The 24,431-nt window shown below is 43.0% G+C and overlaps 1 protein-coding gene across 2 annotated transcripts in view; it reads right to left on the bottom strand.

The window, feature by feature from the left end:
- Window positions 1–24,431, bottom strand: part of tpk1 (thiamin pyrophosphokinase 1) — a 354,474-nt gene that overhangs the window by 212,842 nt on the left and 117,201 nt on the right. For both annotated transcript variants that reach the window (XM_033050403.1, XM_033050412.1), the window contains exon 5: window positions 11,771–11,843. In XM_033050403.1, coding sequence (XP_032906294.1) covers window positions 11,771–11,843 — 73 coding nt within the window. The remainder of the gene's footprint in view (window positions 1–11,770; window positions 11,844–24,431) is intronic.

Here is a 24,431-nt window from a genome sequence, read left to right as displayed (position 1 = left end):
GCCTGGGGCCGCCACCGCCAGTCCAGGGATGCCAGCCAACCCGGCGGGACAGGCATAGCTGAGCCGGAGCCAAGTAGCGGGAGAGTTCAACTTCAAGTTCAAGTGAGTTTACTGTCATGTGTCCCATTCTTGCCTTGCTTCAGCACACAGAACATAGTAGGCATTTACTACAAAACAGATCAATGTGTCCATATACCATAATATAAATATATACACACATGAATAAATAAACTGATAAAGTGCAAATAACAGATAATTGGTTATTAATAATCAGAGTTTTGTCTGAGCCAGGTTTAATAGCCTGATGGCTGTGGGGAAGTAGCTATTCCTGAACCTGGTTGTTGCAGTCTTCAGGCTCCTGTACCTTCTACCTGAAGGTAGCAGGGAGATGAGTGTGTGGCCAGTATGGTGCGGGTCTTTGATGATACTGCCAGCCTTTTTGAGGCAGCGACTGCGATAAATCCCCTCGATAAAGGAATGTCAGAGCCGATGATGGACTGGGCAATGTTTACTACTTTTTGTAGTCTTTTCCTCTCCAGGGCGCTCAGGTTGCCGAACCAAGCCACGTTGCAACCGGTCAACATGCGGTCAGCAGAGCGGGGTGTAACAGCGAGAGAGAGGAGGCAGATGAGAGTGGGAGACAGTGGGGGGGGGGGTGGGACGGGGACGGGGACGGTCCAGTGGCGGTTCTACAGCGCTTGTGGTGCTGGGGACCCGGGTTCGATCCTGGCTACGGATGAGGCGCGGGTCTGTGTGTTTGCTCTCCCCTGTCTCCCACTCGCATCTGTCCCCTCTCTTGCTGTTACACCCAGCTCTCCCACTACCTGGCACCCCCGTTCCTCAGATTAAATATATTTTTCCACATAAATCATGAATAAAGATAAGAATTTATACACATTTTGTACAGCCAGTGCTTTGTTCACTTTTTCTTTATAGCGAGTGACCTTTGACAAATCCCATGATTGCCTGCGTTTTTTAGAATACCGAACTCGCTGATTAGGGATAGTGTTAAATCCAAGGAAGGGGAAAATAAATTGGCCACGGGAAGCAGCAAACCAGACTGGGAGAAATTTAGAATTAAACAGAGGAGGACAGAGGGGTTAATTAAGAGGGGGACAATAGAACATGAAAGAAAACTTGCGGGGAATATAAAATCTGACTGCAAAAGCTTCTTTAGATATGTGGATGAAAAGATTAGTGAAGACAAATGTAGGTCCCTTACAGTCAGAAACAGATGAATTTATAATGGGAAAAAAAGGAAATGACAGACCAGTTAAACAAGTACTTTGGTTCTTGCTTCACTAACGAAGACACAAACAATTTGTCAGAATTACTAGGGGATGGCAGATCTAGTAGGAGGGAGGAAATGAAGAGAATCCACGTTAGTCAGGAAATGGTGATAGGAAAACTGTTGCAGATAAATCCCCAGGACCTGTTGGTCTGCACCCAGAGTACTCAAGGAGGTGGCCCTAGAAATTGTGGATGCATTGGTGATCATTTTCCAATGTTCTGTAGACTCTGGATCAGTTCCCGTGGACTGGAGGGTAGCTAATGTAATCCCACTTTTTGAAAAAGGAGGGAGAGGAAACAAGGAAATTTTAGACCAGTTAGCCTTACATTGGAAGTGGGGAAGATGCTTGAGTCGATTATTAAAGATGTAATAGCAGCACATAGGGAAAGCAGTGACAGGATAGGTCAAAGTCAGCATGGATTTACAAAGGAGAAATCATGCTTGACTAATCTTCTGGAATTTTTTAAGGATTTAACAATTAGAATTGATAAGGGAGAGCCAGTGGATGTGATGTATCTGGACTTTCAAAAAGCCTTTGACAAGGTCTCACACAAGAGATTAGTGTGCAAAATTAGAGCACATGGTATTGGGGGTCGGGTATTGATGTGGATAGAGAACTGGTTGGCAGACAGGAAGGAAAGAGTTGGAATTAATGGGCCCTTTACAGAATGGCAGGCAGTGACTAGTTGGGTGCCGCAAGGCTCGGTGCTGGGACCCCAGTTATTTACAATATATATTAACGATTTAGACGAGGGAATTAAATGTAACATCTCCAAATTTGCGGATTACACAAAACTGGGTGGCAGTGTGAGCTGTGAGGAGGATGCAATGAGTCTGCAGGGTGACTTGGATAGGTTGGGTGAATGGGGAGATGCAATGGCAGATGCAGTATAATGTGGATAAATGTGAGGTTATCCACTCTGGTGGCAAGAACAAGAAGGCAGATTATTACCTAATGGTGTCAGATTAGGAAAAGGGGAGGTGCTAAGAGACCTGGGTGTCCTTGTACATCAGTCACTGAAAGGTAGCATTTAAGAAGGAACTGCAGATGCTGGAAAATCAAAGGTACACAAAAATGCTGGAGAAACTCAGCGGGTGCAGCAGCATCTATGGAGCGAAGGAAATAGGCAACGTTTTGGGCCAAAACCCTTCTTCAAGTAAGCATGCAGGTACAGCAGCCAGTGAAGAAAGCAAATGGCATGTTGGCCTTCATTGCGAGATAATTTGAGTTTAGAAGCAAGGAGGCCCTATAGCAGTTGTACAGGGCCCTGGTGAGATCACACCTGGAGTATTGTGTGCAGTTGTGGTTTCCTAACTTGAGGAAGGACATTCTTGCTATTGAGGGAGTGCAGCGTAGATTCACCAGGTTAATTCCCGGGGTGGCGGGACTGAAATATGATGAAAGAATGGGTCGACTGGGCTTGTATCCACTGCAATTTGGGATGAGAGGGGATTTATAGAAACATATAAAATTATTAAGGGATTGGACAGGCTGGATGCAGGAAAAATGTTCCCGATGTTGGGGGAGTCCAGAACCTGGGGTCACTGTTTAAGAATAAGTGTGAGGCCATTTAGGACTGAGATGAGAAAAACCATTTTCACCCAGAGAGTTGTGAACCTGTGGAATTCTCTGCCACAGAAGGCAGGAATGGGGTACTGATTTTGGATGATAAGCCATGATCATATTGAATGGCGATGCTGGCTCAAAGGGCCGAATGGCCTACTTTTGCGCCTATGTTTCTATGTTAGTAATGGGGATAGTTCAAGAAATATAAGATTTGCTGATTGTTCGGGTTTATTTAATGATTTACTGTCTGACTTTTAAGTAACAGGAATAAGATGAAAGGGAATTGCAGTTGATGTGGAATATGGACTTCCAAAAGGCATTTCACCAGGTGGCACACTTCGCAAGATTGAAGACAAACAATAGCTAAGTATCAAGAAACAATAACTAGATTATTTATCAGACTGGAAGGAAAAGTACAGTGGCGACCTCCAGAGATCAAAACCAAGAGCAGTGGTTTCCTTCATGAATATTGACTTGGACAAGTAAACAGGACGACATTTGGGCAGAGTACAGACTTGAAGGAGATACTAACAACTTGGTGCATTTTTTGGATAACATGCAGATTGAGCTCAATGCTGAAATGTGTGAAGTGTTATGTTTTGATACGAAGGACGTGACAAGGTGTAAACAAGAGGGCATAATTCTAAAAGAAGCACAAGAGTGATCTGGAGGTTCAAGTGCATGGTTCATTCAAAGTGTCTGCAGAGGTTAAGAAAATTGTTTGAAAACATATGGAATCCTGGTTTTTATCCACAGAGGTATCAAATACAAGAGAAAGAACATCATGATGAACCTTTATAAACCACTGATTTGACCAATTCTATTTGGCCCCCTCCTTTCAGGAAGTTGTAAAGGTTTTAGAGAGGATCCAGAAGGGATCTATTGTAATAATTCAAAGAATATAAGCCTTGTTCATTTGAGAGACTGAAGAAGCAAATTGTCTGGGTCTGAAATGAACTGCGAGGGGCAGCGGTGGAGGATATTCAAGGGCAACATTTAAAGGGGTGCATAAGTATCTAAAAATAAAGAATTTGCAGGACAAAGGGGAGAGAGCAATGGACTGAGACTAGAAGGCCTTAGATGAATGCAAGAGACACAACATGCCAAAATGCCTTCTTCTGTCACGTTGCTAAGGGACAACACAGTGGTACAGTTGTTCAGAGCTGCTGCCTCACAGCGCCAGAGACCTGGGTTCATTCCTGTCCTTGGGTGCTGCCAGTGGGGAGATTGCACATTCTCACTGTAACTGAATGACTTTCCTCCAGTTTCCACCCACAACCCATAGACATACAACTGTACATTAATTGGCCTCTGTAAATTGCCCTAAGTGTGTAGGCTGTGGATATGAATGTGGGATAACATAGAACCAGTGTGAAGAGCCTGTTTCCATGTTGTATCTTTCAATCAATCAAAGTCATTGCATCCTGCACAAGGCCAACTAAGCCAACAGTCCCTAAAAGCCCTCTCTTCAAATATTAAACATCTTCCAATCATCGTTTTGGGTTGTCCCAAAATAATCCTCCACACAGTGTTGAAGCATTAGAACTATGTCAAGTACATAAACCACAATCCTTCTGAGGCAGAGGAATGGTCAACATTTTAGGTTTCCAGACTTTGCTCATTAAGTTGGTTGGATACTGTAACTTTTTAGGATTAATAGATTCTTAATGTTATTCATTGTTGGATGAATTCCAAATTTTCTATCATCAACATTCTAGGATTCCATCTACAACTGAAACCCTCAACCATAACTCAGCCACCTTTAGACTAGACTATCCCAAAGCTCTCCTAAAATCAACTTCATTTTTTTAAAACTCAGACTTTTTGATGTTATCCAAAACTGATTCCATGCATTGAATTCCATTCCCTCATTTAATCTTGTACTTGGTGACCTGGTTTGACTTCGAGTAATGTTCTGTTTCAATGTTTTTTTGGTTTTCAATTCCTATCACGGCCATGTCCGTCCCTATATATCATTTCTACCAACAACTAACACAGATATATGAGCCCCTTCATTCTGTCTTGAAGGCTGTATTTTCAACTGGCAATATAATGACCATATTTATGCTTTCCATTTCGCAACTTAATTTTTCTCTTTATGAGGTGCACATCAAATTCACCCCCTTTGAAAAAGTTTAAGATATCAATGCTAATATCTTTGCAGAGATAAAAGAGACTGTACATTCTGTCACCAGGAGCAATAAACAATTTGCTGAAGGGACCTCAGAAGGTCAGGAAGCATCTGTGGAGGCAGAGAGGTGAAAACTTACATCGAATATCTCTTTATATGATAATATAGTGATAATATAGCTTCTTGTCGCTACCACAAAGGTAAAGGTTTCACTGCACTTGTTGTGAGTCAAATCTTAACGAGACCAGCCACAGAAAATCCAAATTAAAAGAGCAGAGCAGAGGTTTGGTTTCCTGGGGCCGGTAATTTATCTCTTAGACCCTGGAAGTTTTCCCAGATTACCAATATTTTCTAACAGTCTAGTTAAATCCAGCTCCAGTAAAGTGTAAGAAGTCTGACCATTCAAGACAAATTATTCCAATTTATTACCACCCGCAGGCCACTTAAACACACCTTCTCTCCACCATGGCTGTAGTTTCTAATCAACAAACTGCACCGCAGCAACCTCCTCGCCAAGGCTTACACAAGACCTCGCAAACCTGCAACTCCAACTATGAGGGCATCCTCGTCTACAAGATCCCCTCCATGTCACTTCATACATATTTGGAAATGTGTCACTGTTTATTCATTTTCTACTGGTTCACTGTCTTCGAATTCCCTACTTAATAGCATTGTGGGGATATCTTCCCCTCACAGACACCTCACCTCACAGGTGGTTTAAGAAGACTATTATAACCTTTCTAAGTGGAATTATGTGTGGGGAATAAATGGGGATGCATCTGGTGACATCCATGTATGAATAATACAGAAACAGAGAAATCCTTAATGTAATCTGTAAATGTTCTAAATAAAGCAGCTTTTAAGGACACGACACAGTAGTTGACATTTCTATAGATGTGACTCACTGCTGTAACAAAGGGCAATTTTAGTGGGTAGAACATGGGCACAACTGAAAGGTGTGTTGGAACTGTTATTTGTATTTGTGGCGGCACCTGGTGGCAACCCAAGGCTACAACGAACCATCGGCTCTAGAGGGCGGCGTCTTGGTGCGGGAGGCGTTAGTCACGCGGTCGGCACCTGAGTTGGTATTTAAGGCCAGGCAGCGCCTATGTCCGGGGAGGAGTAGGGAGCTGTATTGGAGAGAATAAACACGTCTAGTGCACACAACTCGTGTCCGACTAGTTTCTGGCTGGAATCCTGCGAGTCCCCGCTACATATTTATATTTATTAATATTTATTGTGTCAATACCACATGCAGGTATAAACTCAGAGATGTATGAATATGAAAATGAGTTATCGATCAGGAATTTAAAGCTTGGTTTTGCCATCATATTCATCTCCTGTATTTTTTGAAGGTAACAATCAGCTTTTCAAAGAACATAAAACAGTACAGCTAAAGAACAGACCCTTCAGCCTACAATAACTGTGCCAAACATTATGCCAAGACCAACTCTTATCTGCCTGTACATAATCCATTTGCTACATATCCATAGGCCTATGCAGAAGTCTCTTAAATGCCATTGTTGGGCGTTTCAGCCACTCACAACCCTGGTGTAAAAAACATGCCTTGCACATCTCCTGGGAAGAAGGTTCTGGCTCTTTACCCTGGCTATGCCTCGCATAGTTTGATATACTTCTATCAGGTCTCCCTGCAACCTCTGGCATTCCAGAGAAAACAACCTAAAGTCTGCCCAACCTCACCTTGTAGATAATATTCCCTAATCCAGCATAATTCTGGTAAAATAGCAGCTGAAGGGTCTCGACCCGAAACGCCACCCATTCCTTCTCTCCAGAGATGCTGCCTGTCCATATAACAATAACCATATAACAATTACAGCACGGAAACTGTCCCACTAAGTTACTCCAGCATTTTGAGTCTATCATTCTGGTAAACCTCCTCTGCAGCTTTTCCAAAGTCTCCACATCCTTCCTGTAATGGGATGACCAGAACTGCATGTAATACTCAAAATGCAACCTAACAAAAAAACCCTCATGACTTCCTGACTCTTAAGGGCCTGTCCCACTTAGGCAACTTTTCAGCGGACTGCCTGCGACCTTCAAGCTCGAGGCACTCGCCTGAAAATCCGCGAACTGGAACGGCGACCGTCAGAGCGGAACACACACACACACACACACACACACACACACACACACACACACACACACACACACACACACACACACACACACACACACACACACACACACACACACACACATCGCAAAGGCGGGGGCCAGAGAAAGCGGGGGAGCACTGTCAGAAATTCACATGGTGCAAAGCCAAGGAGACACAGACACATACCGCGATGAACAGGAAGTTTAAAGACGGCTAGCACAGCGGGGGGGAGGGGAAAAGAGGGGAGAAGGGGGGAGAAATGGGGGGAGAAGGAGGGAGAAGGAGGGAGAAGGGGGGAGAAGGGGGGGAGGAGAAGGAGTGGACACTTTTAAGAAGCCAGACAACTTTTAATAAGCCAGAGATACACAGCTGTGAAGTTTAGCGGGCATTTAACATTACCGGTCGGTTTTCCTTGGTTCTGAAAACTCGTGCTTACAGTTTTTTTTCCCCAATGAGCCAATGAAAATGCCCGGTCAGCAAAGGAGATTAACTAAAACTACCTATGGCTGCCTCGACTACCTACAACTACATGGCTACCCCACTACCTCTGCACCTACGACTACAAAAGTATCGACTTTCTCCATGGCCACCAATGTTTGGTTGCAGAAAAATTTTCAACATGTTGGAAAATTTGCTGCGACCATACTGAGGCCACGACTAGTTCCCAGAATGCGGGAACCCCTCTCTACCATGAAGGAGACTCACCAGAGACCCCCAGCGAACACGTGGCGACCATGTGACAATCATGAGGCGAGCGCAAAGTCACCTGCACTCGCCTAAAAAGTTGCCCAAGGCCATTTACACTCAATACCAGATCAATGAAAGCAAGCATACAATATGCCTTTTTAACTACTCCATCTACCTGTGATGCCATTTGTGGTAGCTGATCTATATCCCATTCTTTACTTTGATAGTCTTCCTCACAGTCCGCGACTTCAGAAAGCTAAGTGTCATCTGCAAACTTACTAATTAACCCAGGGTAGCACTGTGGCACAGCAGTAGTGTTGCTGCCTTAAAGCACAAGAGACCCGGGTTGGATCCTGGTTACGGGTGCTGTCTGTATGGAGTTTGTACATTCTGTCTGTGACTGCATGGGTTTTCTCCAGGTGCTCCTGTTCCCTCACACATTCCCAAAAGGTGCAGGTTTGTAGATTTATTGGCTTCTGTAAATTGTCCATGTAGGATAGATCTACTGTATGGGTGATCGCTGGTCAGTGTGGACTTGGTGCGCTGAAGGGCATGTTTCCATGCCAAATCTCTAACCTTGAATAAACTAAACCCCTCTACATTTATGTCCAAGTCATTTATATATCACACAATGCTGAAGTCCCAGCACAGATCCCTCCAGCCTGAATATTGTCCTTCCACTATAGCCCCTTTTCTATTAGTAAGTCAATTCTGAATCCATACGACCAAGTCACTCTCAATCACGTGCATTTTAATCTTCTGGATCAGCTTCCCAAGGAGGACTTTATCAAAAGCCTCACTAAAATCCATGCCGACAACATCAACCGCCCTACCCTCATTGATCACCTTTGTCACCTCCTCAAAAAACTCAATCAAGTTAGCAAGACACGACTTGCTGTGTATAAAGCCATGCTGACTTTCTCTAATTAACCCATTCACTTCCAAATGGGAGTAAATATTATCCTGAAGAATCCTCTCCAATAGTTTCCCTACCACTGATGTGAAGCTCACCAACCTATCATTCCCTGGAGTCTTTCTACTTTCTGGTTATTCCTTCGTATCCTTGCTCCTGTCCGGCAGAAGGTACTGAAGGTACTGAAGTACCAGAAGGTACCTCATTACTTGTACTTCCGGTGGCGCTGGTGCCAGCAGCCTCCACCTTCAGCCCGGTATCTTTTTTTTTTTGTTTTTGTTTTTTTAGTTATGTTAAAGTGTGTTTTTAATGTTTTTTTAAATGTCTTTATGTGGGGGAAGAGGGCACGGTAAGGGGGATACCGTCCTTCGGTCGCTTCCTGGAGAGGACGCGACTATTATTCGAGTTGCGTCCTCACCCCCCCAGCGGCCTACCTACTGGATTGGCGCGGCCTTTCCTGCCGGGATCGACCAGAGCTCCAGCAGCGGCGGGACAGCGCTGTAACATCGCAGGGTTGGCGATGCCTTACCGGGGATCGCCGTCTGGAGCCCGGAGTGCTGGACCTGCTGCACCGACATCATGGAGCTGCGGTTTGCGGGCTCCCAACGTGGGCGGCGCTGATCAACAACGCGGGGTCCTGCGACTCCGCCCGGCTCGGCCTGCGGACTCGGGAGCTGCGGACTCCGGCTGCGGGAGGCGGCTGATCAGGAGGTCCGGGCCGCTGAGGAGGAGGATGTTCACCGTCGGGGATCGGCGTCGGCGTTCCACCAGCCCGGCGTGAGGGCCTGAACATCGGGCCGCCCGGTGCGGCGACTGCGGGTGCTCGGAAGGCCCAGACCACGGATGAACATCTGGGAAGATCGGAGGGGAGGCTGGCTGGACTATGGTGCCTTCCTCACCTTGGTGCCACTGTGTTATGTTGTGTCGTGGACTTTCTGTGTTTGTGCTTTTCTTTTCTTTTTTTAATTCAATTTTATTTTTAATATGTTTTATTATTTATTATTTATTTATTTTTATGATACTACCTGTAAGGAAAATTCATTTTGTTGTCTCTAATTGAGACAATGACAATAAATTTGAATACAATACAATACAATGAAGCTTGAAAGCGAGCACCATCAGACTCAGGATCAGCTACCTCCCCTCTGTTATCGGGTTTTTGAACAGTCCTTCCATAAGCTAGACTACTGTTTGATTCAGCTTTACCTCATTGAGAACATTGGACTTTGTCCAAGAAACTGGTGCGCTATAATGTGCTATCATGTTGAAGAACTATATTCGTCTCTCTGTACCTTTGCTCTGTCTGTTGTACTTGAGTTCGAACTGCTGTATCTATGTATGCTTGGATAGATAATTACACGAGTTCCCCCCGCCACGGGTACTATGTAATCCCGTGCTACCTGCTCCATGGTCGGATAGTCGGCAACTAAACCGTCTCCCCAACCTGGTTTGCCAGGTGAGGAGGGGGCTGTAGACCCCCAGCAGGACCAAAAACAAGACCTATCAAAGGGTGGATGAACTCCTAGTGAGCCAACGACCATCCACATTCAAGTCAAGTCAAGTTTATTCGTCACATACACATACGAGATGTGCAGTGAAATGAAAAGTGTCAATGCTCGCAGACTTTGTGCAAAAAGACAAACAAACAAACAACCAGACAAACAAACTACAAACAGAATGGAACAGAATCACATATTCTTTTACATATTAAATATCGTGGGCGGAAGGAAAAAGGGAAAAAAACAGCAATTTAAAAAAAAGCTGTAAAGTGGTACAGTAAAGTTAGTCCCTGGTGAGATAGGAGTTTACAGTCCTAATGGCCTCTGGGAAGAAATTCCTTCTCAACCTCTCCGTTCTCACAGCATGGCAACTTCCACATTTCAGTAGAAGTTGCAATCACTGTTGTATATAGCATTGTAAGGCACCGTGCCCATTGATGTTTTCAACAATGATGGTGACGATAAACCTAAGAAACAACATTTGCTACTCCACCGCAACTTGTTTGCCTTGTTCCAATTTAGTACCTTCCTTCAAGGGCTAGCCTTCTCTCTTTTCAAAACAATCTGAAAACCTGTTGTTGTGATTATTATCTCCAAAATGCTCTTCCATTGTCACTGAATCCTACCCACCCAGCTCATTTCCCAACACAAAGTGCAGCACTGTTCCCTTCTCGGTTTGAGTATGCACATACCTTTTCAAGCAACCCTCTTGGATACGCCTCACAAATTCTGCCCTGCCTAAACTTTTGGTACTGAGTAAGTCCCAGACAATATTGGGGAAGTTAAAGTCACAGACTGCTGCTATTGGAAAAGTACTGATATTTCATGTTCATAAGTGATAGGAGCAGAATTAGGCCATTTGGCCCATCGTCTACTCCACTATTCAATCATGGCTGATCTATCTTTCCCTCCTAACCCCATTCTCCAGCCTTCCCCCATAACCCCTGACATCCATATTTACTACATAAAGAAATGGAAACACAAAGAACAATCACATGGGACAAGGCAAACTGTTTGCAAGTTTGTTTTTAATTGACATTGGAAAGCATTTTTGATGTTATTATTTTTTGTGCATTTTGGTGCATGGACTAAAGGTGGCAAAACATCTGTGGAAGTTACGTGCGATACCGACTTTATACACATCCCCCCCAATCTTTGAACCCAGAAGAGATACCCTTCATCTTCATATAGTATACGGATTGGATTATCATATAATAGCTGTGCAAAATTCTGTTTAGACCACACTTAGAATATTGTATACAACTCTGCTCACTACATTACAGGAGGATGCGGTAGCAAATAGAGGGAGTACTAAAGAAATTCACCAAGATGCTGCCTGGAATGGAGGGCTATAGTTATAAGGAAAGATTAGCTCAACTGGTTTTATTGTCACTGGGATATAAGCGTGTTAATCTTAAAGTTGATGAGGGGCTTAAATAAGGTAGATATTTTTTCTCCCAGAGGAGTCTAAAGCAAAGAACACAGGTTTAAGGTGAGAGAGGAGAAGTTTAAACAAGATCTGAGGGGTAAGTTTTTACTGATTTAAGTTCTGATGACACCCTTTACCTTGGCTTTGTAGAACTCTTTTACTTCTGGTTTAATGGAATCAAAATCTCCACTGATGAAGTTCGGCAGAAATCTAATCAAAAGAATAGAGATGCAACAGTTAACTTTCACAAAATAAACAACATTAAAAGGTAAATTCAAAGCAGCAAATATGTAGTACACTGTAATTCACCATTTGTTTTTCAATACCTTTATATTATTATATTATTATTATTATATAACTTTAATTGTCATTCAGGTGTACACATAGACACAGTGCACATTGAACGAAATTTTGTTGCATTGACTCTTCAAGTAGCAGCAGAATATAACATTTATATCAAGCGATCAGTAAAAGTGCTTAGTGTGTCCATAAAAAGTACTTCATGTGCATAGTTCTGTAAAATAGATATGTAGGAAAGTTATTAAAAGTGGCAATGTATAAGAAAGTTATGGCATCGATTTGATTGTGAGTTCAATAGTCTTATGGCCTGGGGGATGAAGCTGTTGCAGAACCTGGTTGTCCCGCTCTTCATGCTGCGGTACCTCCTCCCAGAGTTCAGCAGTGTAAACAGTCCATATTGTGGGTGTGTGGGGGCTCTGGTAATGCCCTTAGCTCTTGTCAGACAGCGTTTGTACCAATGTCCATGATGGAAGGAAGAGAAGTCCCAATGATTTTTTCCGCTGTCCTCACCACTCTCTGAAGGCACTTCCAGTCCGCAGCTATACAGCCGCCGCACCACATAGAGATGCAGCTGGTCATGACTGATTCAATGGTGCTTCTGTAGAATGTGGTGAGGATGGGAGGGTGGAGGTGTGATCTTCTCATCCTGTGGAGGAAGTACAAACGCTGCTGTGCCCGTTTTACCAGAGATGTGATGTTTGTGGACCAGTTTAAGGTGTCCGTTATATGCACCCCCAGGAACTTGATCCTTTTCACCTGCTCCACTGCTGAGTTGTTGATGCAAAGTGGAGTGTGACTGGGCTGAATTTTCCTTCTGAAATCGACGACAATCTCCTTGGTTTTGTCCACATTTAGGAGAAGGTTGTTCCTGCTGCACCAGCTCACCAGCTGCTCCACCTCCTCTCTGTATGCCTGGTCGTCGTTGTTGCGGATGAGGCCCACTACTGTTGTGTCATCCGCGTATTTGATGATATGGTTAGTAGTGGACCTGGCGACACAGTCATGTGTCATCAATGTGAAGAGCAGCGGACTCAGGACACAGCCCTGAGGGGAGCCGGTGCTCAGTGTGATGACCGAGGAGGTGTTCTTCCCCACCCGCACAGACTGGGGTCTTTCAGAAAGGAAATCCAGGATCCAGTTGCATAGTGTGGTGTGGTATCTTCCTCGCCAAGAGTTACATCATAATTTCTTTGAATAATAAGCTGCTCACACTTGGACAATTTAAATGAACCAATGAAATGGACACGTTGACGTGACAATACTTCGTTTATTGCAATAAGAAGCCCATTGCTTTACCTTACTAGACCTGGGTGAACTGAACCTTTCAAGAGAACTTTAGAACAAATGGAATTGGAATTCACAAAACCAATCACAGTAAAATATTATTTTTCCCCAAGCGAATGTGAAGAAACGCCATTTATTTACCATCAAATCTTAAAATTGGGTCTAAACGAGGACATAATCATAATTTTTTTCTTAATAACTCTTGCAAATAAATGAAAGCAAACAAATAAAAGCAAAAATGAAGGTTTAAGATGAGGATTAATAGTCATAGAGTGATACAATGTGGAAACTGGCCCTTCGGCCCAATTTGCCCACACTGGCAAACATGTCCCAGCTACACTTGTCCGACCTGCCTACATTTGGTCCATATCCCTTCAAACTTGTCCTATCCATGTATCTAACTGTTTCTTAAATGTTGGGATAATCCCAGCCTCAACTACCTCCTCTGGCAGCTTGTCCATTCACCCACCACCCTTTGAAACCTTTGAAAAAGAAACACAGATTCACACAGTGACTTTCACATTCCTTTCAGGATGCTCTACTTTACAGCCGACAAAATACATTTGGAATTGTAGTTTCTTGAAGAACACATGGAGAGAATTGCACACTTCTGCTTTGGACAAATGTGAAAGCCTTCACAGACTTGATGCTCATCAGGCATTCTCAACATCAACAATACCAGAGACCTTCAGGGTACAAGTAAAGTCTAGACAAATTTCCTCTTATCTGCCATTGAACAAAACCTCAAATAGATGTGCACACTTCCCCAAAACAGCATTCAGGGCAAAGCCAACCATATCCCTCCCTTCTCTCTCCACCCACATTCTGTGGCATGCTTTTCAATCCACAGCTGTTACTGTTTAAGAAACTATTCCAGTGCAACAATACCCAGCAGCTTCAAAAAAATATTGTTAAATATTTTCCTGCCCTCCAAACTAGTTGCTGTACTCCTATCTGTTGGCATCCACTGCTCAAAAAAATATTGATTAAGTAGTTCACTGATGCTCGCTTCTCAATTAATGTATTAATGCAATGGTGCATCACATGAATTGATACTGCCTGCTTTTTTTATTAAACCTTGCCTCAACCACGAATTTATTATTTATGCTTGCCTGCCATTATATTTGTTATCCTTTTGCAGATAGGCTGGAAATGAGTTTCATCACTTTGTTTATGCATGGTACCTACTGTTTTATGCATCCATCATTCATATTCTCTTAAACTTCTACAGGTGTCCAGTATTGACTGCCTACATTACGACCTGGCTTGGCAACTCGAATGCCCACGAATAAAGATTTCAAAAAGTGATGACCTTGTCCAGTCCATCATGGATACTGACTTCCCCACCATCGCAAGGATCGACACGAATCACTGCCTCAGAAAGACAGCCAGTATCATCAGAGACTGACACTACCCTGGCTATGCTTTCACTTCACTCCTACCATTGGGAGAAGGTACAGGAACAAAACTGTAACGTCCAAGTTCAAGAGCAGCTTTTTCCTTCTTCCAACCGTCAGGCTATTAAACACTACAACAATGTAGATTTTTGGGGGATTCTTTTGAGTTTGCACAATTATTGTTTGTTTAGTTGTCTGTTTTTTATATACATACAGAATATTTTTTTTAGCTGTGCATTATGGGTTTTTCAGAGTATTATGTTTACATATCTGCTGTGCTGTTGCAAGTAGGAACTTCAAAAAGAGTTTATATGATGGGTTTCATATGACAAAAGAATACGCTTGACTCTGGAAAATGGCCGCGGAGTAAAAGGTTAAGAATACTTGAGAAGTGATATAAAATAATTGATCAAAATGGTGCAAAGTTCTCGTAAAGTAATTGTGGAATGATTGGTATTATTGACAAATGAGTCTAACTAAAAAGCGTGCATTTAAGAACACGACAAGTACGGAGGGAGAGACTGGGAGATATTGTACTACAAATTATTGTGTAAAAATCAAAATCAGGTATAACGGAATCCATAATAGCTTTTAAATAGTATTGAATAATAATAAAAAAAATAAAAAAATAATAGTAAGCGTAGTGAAATGAGATTCGGTGTATGGTATTTAATTATGGTGCCACCATGCTAAGCTCCATTAAGTTATTAATATATTTTTAAGGCCTACAGATTTACTAATTTCATAATTAGCTGATGATCGATGTTCTATACAAATGTTAACCCATTACTGCCTACTGCTCTGTTAGTTTACTAAATCCATTTTATTTTTAATTTAAAATCAATTCTCCCATTCCTGCTCTCATGATTACTGCTGGAATGGATTGCTACGTGTGTGAGGAGTAGATAAGCTCAGCTGTAGCATTTTTGTCAGTATACTTTGAATGGTGAGTGATCATTTTATTTTGTGATGCTTCAGTTTCAAAGGTCTTTTATTGTCACATGTACCAATGAAGGTGCAGTGATATGCAATTTATCATACAACCATACGGGGAAAAAAAGCAACAAGACACACAACTACATGAAAGTTAACATTAACATCCACCACAGCGGATTCCCCACATTCCTCACTGTGATGGAAGGCAAAAAAGAAATCTTCTTCCTCTTTATTCTCCCATGGTCAATGCAGTCAAACCATCCATCGGGATGATCGAAGTTCCCGCAGCCGGCAGTCGAAGCCCCTGTGTCGGGGCGATCAAAACTCCCATGTCGAGGAGGTCAAAACACCCGCGGCTTGGTGTTCCCGAAGTTGGTCTCTGACCAGAGACCGCGGGCTCCATGATGTTAAGTCCGCAAGCACCCACGGTTGGAGCTCCGAGGTCGACCCCTGGCAAAGGGATCGCGAGCTCCGCGAATGTAGGTCCTTACGCGACTGCGATGGAGCTCTCAAAATCGGTCTCCAGCCAAGGCCGCAAACTCCTCAATGTTAGGCCGCAGTGCGGACAGGGATATAGAAAAAAATTGCTTTTCCGTCGAGGTAATAGATTAGAAATGTTTCGGCACTGGAGATCCCTGGCAAAAGATCCCAGGCCTCCACGATGTTAAGGTCCGCGTCGCGCCCGCAGCTAGAAGCTCCGCAAACCACAGTCAGCAGGCCCAACATTCTGGAGATCCAACACTGGCGATCACCGGCAAGGCATCGCCCGCTCCGCGATGATAATTCAGTGTTGTGCCGCCACTGAAACTCTGGCTGGTCTCTGGCAGGAAAGGCTGCACCAATCTAGTTGGTAGGCCGCGAGGGGCCAAGATGCGACACAGAGAAAAGATGCATCTCCGTCCAGGTAAGTGACTGAGAAACGGTTTCCCCCTATTCTCCTCCACCACCCCCCACATAAGACATACTAAGAAACATTTAAAACATACAATTAGACACACTAAAAATAACAAAAAGGGTGAAAGGACTAACAGCTGCTGGCGAGGCGGCCATTGCTGGCGCCAACCGGTGGCTTAAGGATCCAATCAAATAATAAACCACTGAAAAAGGATTAGAATCATGCCAACATTAGTCACAACCATAATGGACCAAACTGAGCACATTAAACTACTTATTTGTTTGAAGGAGCCAAGGAATTAATCCTAACCATTGCTGACCATTACTGAGCATTTAGGACCAATTACTACTTCCATAGGATATAAGAAACCAGGAATGGGAATAGATGCTTCGAGAATGCCTTGTCGTTTAAATTGATCATGGTTTATCTATGCTGGTCTCAATTGCTCTTCTGTGTCAATTCTCTATGATCCTCTAGTCCTTGTTCTATCAGATATTTGTCCACCTCCACTTTAAATACCTTGAAAGATCTAACTGCTATCACCACCCTCTGCAAAAATAAACTTTTACAGACACAAGGCTTATATGATTGGTTCCTTACCTTGCAGATGTGTGTCTTTGTACAAAACTTTATAACCTGTGAAATCATACCAATATCTTCCCTATCAAGATCCTTTCGGATTTTGTATGTTTGAATAAGGTCACTCTTTCTTCTTCTAAACTCCAGAAAATCAAGGCCTATACACTTAGGCGCCCTTGGTAAGACAAGTGATGAGCTTAACATTAAGTTACTGGAGGAGATTCTGAAAGTTCATGTCATAGGAGCACAATTAAGCCAGACTGGAGGTCTGTAACAAATGCTATGATGCAGGGAATTACGCTGGGTCTACAGTTTGTTGCGCTAACGATTTATGTGAATGTAGGTGGCTTTTGCAGATGCACTAAAATTGGTAGTTTAGTGGACAATGAAAAAAGTTATTTGCAATTATACGTTGACCTTGATCAAATAGGCCAATGGTTCAAGGAATGGCAGATTTTAGTTTAGTTTAGTTCAGTTTAGTTTAGTTTAGTTTAGTTTAGAGATACAGCATGGAAACAGGCCCTTTGGTCCACCGAGTCCGCACCGATCAGCGATCCCCACACATTAACACCATCCTACACACACTAGGGACAATTTACACATACAGCAATTAACCTACAAACCTGTACGTCTTTAGAGTATGGAAGGAAACCGATGATCTCCGAGAAAACCTACACGGTCACGGGGAGAATGTACAAACTCCATACAGACAAGCACCCGTAGTCAGGATCGAACCTGGGTCTCTGGCGCTGCAAGCACTGTAAGGCAGCAACTCTACCTCTGCGCCACCATGCCGCTCAAGGCAGATGGATTCAAAATGTTGCAAGGTGTTGCATTTTAATGTGACAAACAAGGGCAGGACTTACACAGTAAATGGAAGGGCCCTGGGGAGTGTGGTACAATTAAGAGAACTTGGGGTGTAGCTACATTGTTCTGTGAATAGTGTGGTGAAGATTGTGTTTGGCACACTTGCCTTCATCGATCAGGATAATGAGTACAGGAGTTAGTACGTCACTTACAAGATGTTGCAGGTAGATGGGACTAGGGGAGAATACGTGTTCGGCACGGACTAGAAGGGCCGAGATGGCCTGTTTCCATGCTGTAATTGTTATATGGTTATATGGTTATATGATAAAGCCATATTTGGAGCACTGTGTACTGTTCTGGTCATCTTGCTATACGAAGGGTGTCATTAAAGTGGAAAGGGTGCAAAAAGGATTTAAGATGCTCCCAGATCTGAAGGTGTATAAGATCATGAGGGAAATAGATGGAGTAAACATAGAAACATAGAAAATAGGTGCAGGAGTAGGCCATTCGGCCCTTCAAGCCTGCACCGCCATTCGATATGATCATGGCTGATCATCCAACTCAGTATCCCATCCCTGCCTTCTCTCCATACCCCCTGATCCCTTTAGCCACAAGGGCCACATCTAACTCCCTCTTAAATATAGCCAATGAACTGGCCTCAACTACCTTCTGTGGCAGAGAATTCCACAGATTCACCACTCTCTGTGTAAAAAATGATTTTCTCATCTCGGTCCTAAAAGACTTCCCTCTTATCCTTAAACTGTGACCCCTAGTTCTGAACTTCCCCAACATCGGGAATAATCTTCCTGCATCTAGCCTGTCCAACCCCTTAAGAATTTTGTAAGTTTCTATAAGATCCCCACTCAATCTTCTGAATTCTAGCGTGTACAAGCCGAGTCTATCCAGTCTTTCTTCATATGAAAGTCCTGCCATCCCAGGAATCAGTCTGGTGAACCTTCTCTGTACTCCCTCTATGGCAAGAATGTCTTTCCTCAGATTAGGAGACCAAAACTGTACGCAATACTCCAGGTGTGGTCTCACCAAGACCCTGTACAACTGCAGTAGAACCTCCCTGCTCTTATACTCAAATCCCTTTGCTATGAATGCTAACATACCATTTGCTTTCTTCACTGCCTGCTGCACCAGCATTCCTACTTTCAATGACTGGTGTACCATGACACCCAGGTCTCGTTGCATCTCCTCTTTTCCTAATCGGCCACTATTCAGATAATAGTTTACTTTCCTGTTTTTGCCACCAAAGTGGATAACCTCACATTTATCCACATTATACTGCATCTGCCATGCATTTGCCCACTCACCCAACCTATCCAAGTCACCTTGCAGCCTCCTAGCATCCTCCTCACAGCTAACACTGCTCCCCAGCTTCGTGTCATCCGCAAACTTGGAGATGTTGCATTCAATTCCCTCATCCAGATCATTAATATACATTGTAAATAGCTGGGGTCCCAGCACTGAGCCTTGCGGTACCCCACTAGTCACTGCCTGCCATTCTGAAAAGGACCCGTTTACTCCTACTCTTTGCTTCCTCTGCCAGCCAGTTCTCTATTCACATCAACACTGAACCCCAATACCGTGTGCACAGTAGATGCACAGAGTATTTTACTCAGAGTGGGGGGGGGGGGGGGGGGGGGGGGGGGGGGGGGGCTCAAGAACCAGAGGACATACATTTAAGGTGAGAGGGAAAAGATTGAATAGAACCAGTGGGGCAGAGAGGGTAGTGGATATATGGAATGGGCTTCCAGAGGGGCAACTTAAGGCAGATACTGTAGCAACATTTTTTTTTTAATTGGACCAGTACATGGATAGGAGAGGTTTAGAGGGATATGAGCCAAATGCAGGCAGGTGGGACTACTGTAGCTGGGGCATCTTGGTCAGCATGGACAAATTGGGCCAAAGGGCCTATCCAAACTGTGCGACTCTATTACCCTATGAGTACAATTAAGCCATGCGCAATTACAACAGGAGGTACAAAGAAAAAAATCACCTGAGTACAGAATGTAGTGTTACTGTGTTGCAAATTGTTCAGCTCCAGTGAAAGTGCAATTAAAAGGAGTGCAAGGGCTGCCATGAAGGAGGTTGGGAGATAAGGCCTACATCTTGTGCCAGTAAAAGGTATGTTCATTAGTCTGAAAACAGCAGGGACGTACACGTTTCTGAATCTGGTGATACGTGCTTTCAAGCTTTTGTATCATTTGCCTGATGGCTGAGGGCGGAAGAGGGAGTGACTGGTGTGTAATGGTCGTTGATTATGCTGGCAATGGACAGCCCCCAAAAGAAAACCTTAATATATTCCACCAATTCTTCGTCTACAAAACTCTTGCCATTTTGGTTTGTCCAATCAACAGGTAGATTAAAATCTCCCATTACGATCGCAGTTCCCTTCAAACATGCCCTTGATATTTCCCAGTTTGTACTCTGATCTATTAAGAGGTCACATTTTAGGGTCTTACAGACCTATTCTACCCAGATTATCCTTTCCCTAGTATTCATGATATCAATCGAAACTGATTGCACATCATTATTTAATGCCTTTATATCACAATTCAGCACTGCTCTCGTATCTTCCCTGATTGACGACTCCAACCCTCTTTAGCTTGTTCTTTTGGAACAGTGTATAACTAGGAACACTGAGTGCCTCGTTCTAATCACCCTGTCACCACATTTCTGTAGTAGCTACTCCATCACACTCATATGTTGTTATCAGTGCTATCAACTCATCCATCTTGTGCAAATGCTATCTACATTCAAATAAATAACATTAATCTTTAATATTTTTACTGCGGTCTGCAACTCTGGATTTGCTCCATGTTGCATATTATCATTTACATTTTCAGCCATGGTCCGTCAAACCAGTTTCCCCCACCCCATCCTGTGCTACTGCCTGATTTATATTTTGCTGGTTTATTAAATCTTCTGTTCTTGGAGCTTTTCCCCCTTCAATTTAAAGTATAATCTGCAACCCTTTTTATGTGATTCACCAGCATTCACCTCCAATTCTATTTATCCTTTGCCAATGTATAAGTGGCTCAGGTAATAATCCGGATATCATCTCTCTTGGTGATCTCAGATACTCTGAGTTAAACGTCCTATACAGGAGCAAGACCTTCAGCTACTCCTTCAAGGAGTAATTACCCCAGACAACTAATAGCCACACAACTATCCTAACCAAAGTAAAAGTATTTGATCTTCATTCCAATTCTCCAAAAGCTTAAACACCCTTGCCCCTCCCTTCAGCACTGATAGCCTTGTCCTTTCCACACAAGAAAAATCTAGTTCATATAATAAATCAGGCGTATTTCAGTTTTGAGCAATAATTTATCACCAGTACTAATGAAAAGCAAATTATCTTTCCTGTACATTGAGAATGAACATTGCTGTTCCAGCTTCATATCCCGTCAAGTCAAGTCAAGTCAAGTTTATTCATCACATACACATACGAGATGTGCAGTGAAATGAAAAGTGGCAATGCTCACGGACTTTGTGCAAAAAGACAAACAAACAAACAACCAAACAAACTACAAACAGAATGGAACAGAATCACATATTCTTTTACATATTAAATATTGTGGGCGGAAGGAAAAAGGGAAAAAAACAGCAATTAAAAAAAAAAGAAGCAGTAGAGTGGTACAGTAAAAGTTAGTCCCTGGTGAGATAGGAGTTTACAGTCCTAATGGCCTCTGGGAAGAAACTCCTTCTCAACCTCTCCGTTTTCACAGCATGGCAACGGAGGCGTTTCCCTGACCGTAGCAGCTGGAACAGTCCGTTGCAGGGGTGGAAGGGGTCTCCCATGATTTTATTGGCTCTGGAGTTGCACCTCCTGATGTATAGTTCCTGCAGGAGGGCGAGTGAAGTTCCCATAGTGCGTTCGGCCAAACGCACTACTCTCTGCAGAGCCTTCTTGTCCTGGGCAGAGCAATTCCCAAACCAGATGGTAATATTTCCGGACAAGATGCTTTCCACAGCCGCTGAGTAGAAGCACTGGAGGATCCTCGGAGACACTCTGAATTTCCTCAATTGCCGGAGGTGGTAAAGGCAAAGGAACTCAACAACAGTCACAATGAAACAAAGACAAACTTAATAAGGAAACATTTCTTCATTCACTCCCCACACCACACTCAGGTAGAACCTTCAAAGAGAGATGGAATTAGATTCAACATTTCTTCTTCATAGTTTTCAAATGAACAATTAACTGATAAAAAGATTTCCTTTCATTTTGAAAGGATTCCTTCCACCACTCCTTTTCTCTGAAATTGAAAATTCTAATACCCGGAAAAACCCCTCTAAATAAAACAAATCTCAGAAGTAACCTACTGCACAATAGATAACTGAAAGTAGGGGTTGAAATGCCAAATTATATGGTAGCTCTCCTTACATTTCCACCATAAGGCTCTGTGTTACCGTGGGCTTTGACTCATAATTTTCACCGATCAGATGAACAATTCTCAACCGCATCCCGCACATAAATGATTTGCAATATTCCTTAACACGAAGGCATCAATTTGTGTAAGCTTGTGCATGGCAGTCCCTTCACGTTATGAATTGTAAATTACATCTCATTGTTTTCCGAAAAACTTTGGAAAATTCCCAAAGCTTTTTTATGATCAAGCTTCATTTACAATATTAACAACTGCTCCTTTTATATTATGATGCACACAATTAGACAAGATTTGACAACACACCCGTAATTGGCAACAGCTGTGCTTTTTTTTTAACTGATCAAAAAAAATTTCAAGAATGTGTTTACTTTACTGATTAAAGAACTAAAACAAATGTAGAGAAAAGAGTTTTAATCTGGGTTTCAATCGATCATTTTAAAACTCAAACACGGCAATTAAACTTTTCAGTTAAGGAGTTAATTGGTGTTTGTTCATTGAAGTCCAATGTTTATAAAATACTTTTTACTCCAAACTCCACATATGGTATCCACTCCAGAATGGGAAAAGGGGTACCTGATGATAGAAAAAGGGGGTGCCTATCAGATTAGAAATATTTAGAGCGGCTCAACACAGCATGTTCATGGAGTTCATAACTGGTCACACTGCATGTCTATTTTAAAATATATATCAATTTAAGAGTTTCCCTTAAAAATCTGGGGGAAATTTCCTTCCAACAACCATAGAAATGTGCTATTTATTGCGCCTAAGCTTTATTTAAAAAGATCAGACCAGTGGTTGTCGCCTGTGGGCTTTGCATTTAATGTTTTTTCCATTGTCTGCATGAGTGGAAGACAAGGTAAGAAACCTACATAAGGTTCAGTCGACTGGATTATTGTTAAATAGAGTAACTTATTGCCCAGGGTTACCGAGCTCGCTAGCTCAAGAACAGCAAGAGTGAAAAAGGTTGGTTCCAATAGAGAAATTTCCACTTACTGTAGATCATATAGAATAGCATCGCACAGTGGAAATTACTGGGCTGAAAATGATGCAAAATTAAACATTCCTTGTGCCTGCAAATGTTACACATTACTTCATTCCCTGTATATTTAACTAAAGGCCTCTTTATACCACTATTGGATCTGCTTCCACCACCACCCTAGATAGCACATTCCAGGCACCCAGCACTTTGCTTAAAAGATCTTGCCCTCCACATCTCCTTCAATCATTCCTCCTCTCACCTTAAAGCTATGGCCTCTCACAACTTTACAAGTGATAGGAGTAGTTAGGCCATTTGGCCCATCGAGTCTACTCTGCCATTCAATCATGACTAGATCCTCCTAATCCAATTTTCCTGCCTTCCTCCCATAACCCTTGACACTCGTTCTAATCAAGAATCTATCTATCTCTGCCATAAAAATATCTACTGACTTGCCCCCACCCACAGCCCACTGTGGCAATGAGTTCCATAGATTTAAGGGCCTGTCCACTTTCACGATCTAATTCACAACCTTTTTTGCTCGTGGCCATTTTTCATCAGGCTAGAAAAAACGCCCCGACCTACTTGATGCCACGAGTACCTACGACTAGCATCACGGCCTGCTACGACCTACCTACGACCTCGTGACGACCATGCTGCGAGTATGAGTCAAGGGCAAACTCGGCAGAGGTCGTGAATTAGGTCGTGAAAGTGGGACAGGCCCTTAACTACCCTCTGACTGAAGAAGTTCCCTCTCACCTCCTTTGTAAAAGAGCACTCTTTAATTCTGAGGCTCTGACCACTGGTCCTACATTCTCCCATCAGTGGAAACATCCTTTCAATATCCACTCTATCTATGCCTTTCATTATTCTGTAAGTTTCAATGAGCTCCACCCTCAACCTTCTAAAGTCCAGCAGGTAGAGGCCCAGTACTGTCAAGCTCTCATACTTGACATTTCCACCCTGAGTAAATGATTCAGACTGTCTACCCGAACTAAGCCTCTCAATTATTATAAACTTCTCTTTTCAACCTCTGATTCTCCAGAGAAAACAATCCACATTTGTCCAATCTCTCTTTACAGCTACCACTCTCTAATCCATACATCATACTGATAAACCTCTTCTACATCCTCTCCAAAGCCTCCGCAACCTTTCTGTAATGCGACAACCAGAAATCCGCACAATACTCCCAATGTGATAAAACAAAGTTTTATAAAGCTGCAAAAT

Source organism: Amblyraja radiata, chromosome 2, assembly GCF_010909765.2.
Source record: "Amblyraja radiata isolate CabotCenter1 chromosome 2, sAmbRad1.1.pri, whole genome shotgun sequence".
Lineage (NCBI taxonomy): Eukaryota > Metazoa > Chordata > Chondrichthyes > Rajiformes > Rajidae > Amblyraja > Amblyraja radiata.
The sequence above is the reverse complement of the archived record's forward strand: the minus strand, read 5'-3'. Positions and strand labels throughout refer to the sequence as shown.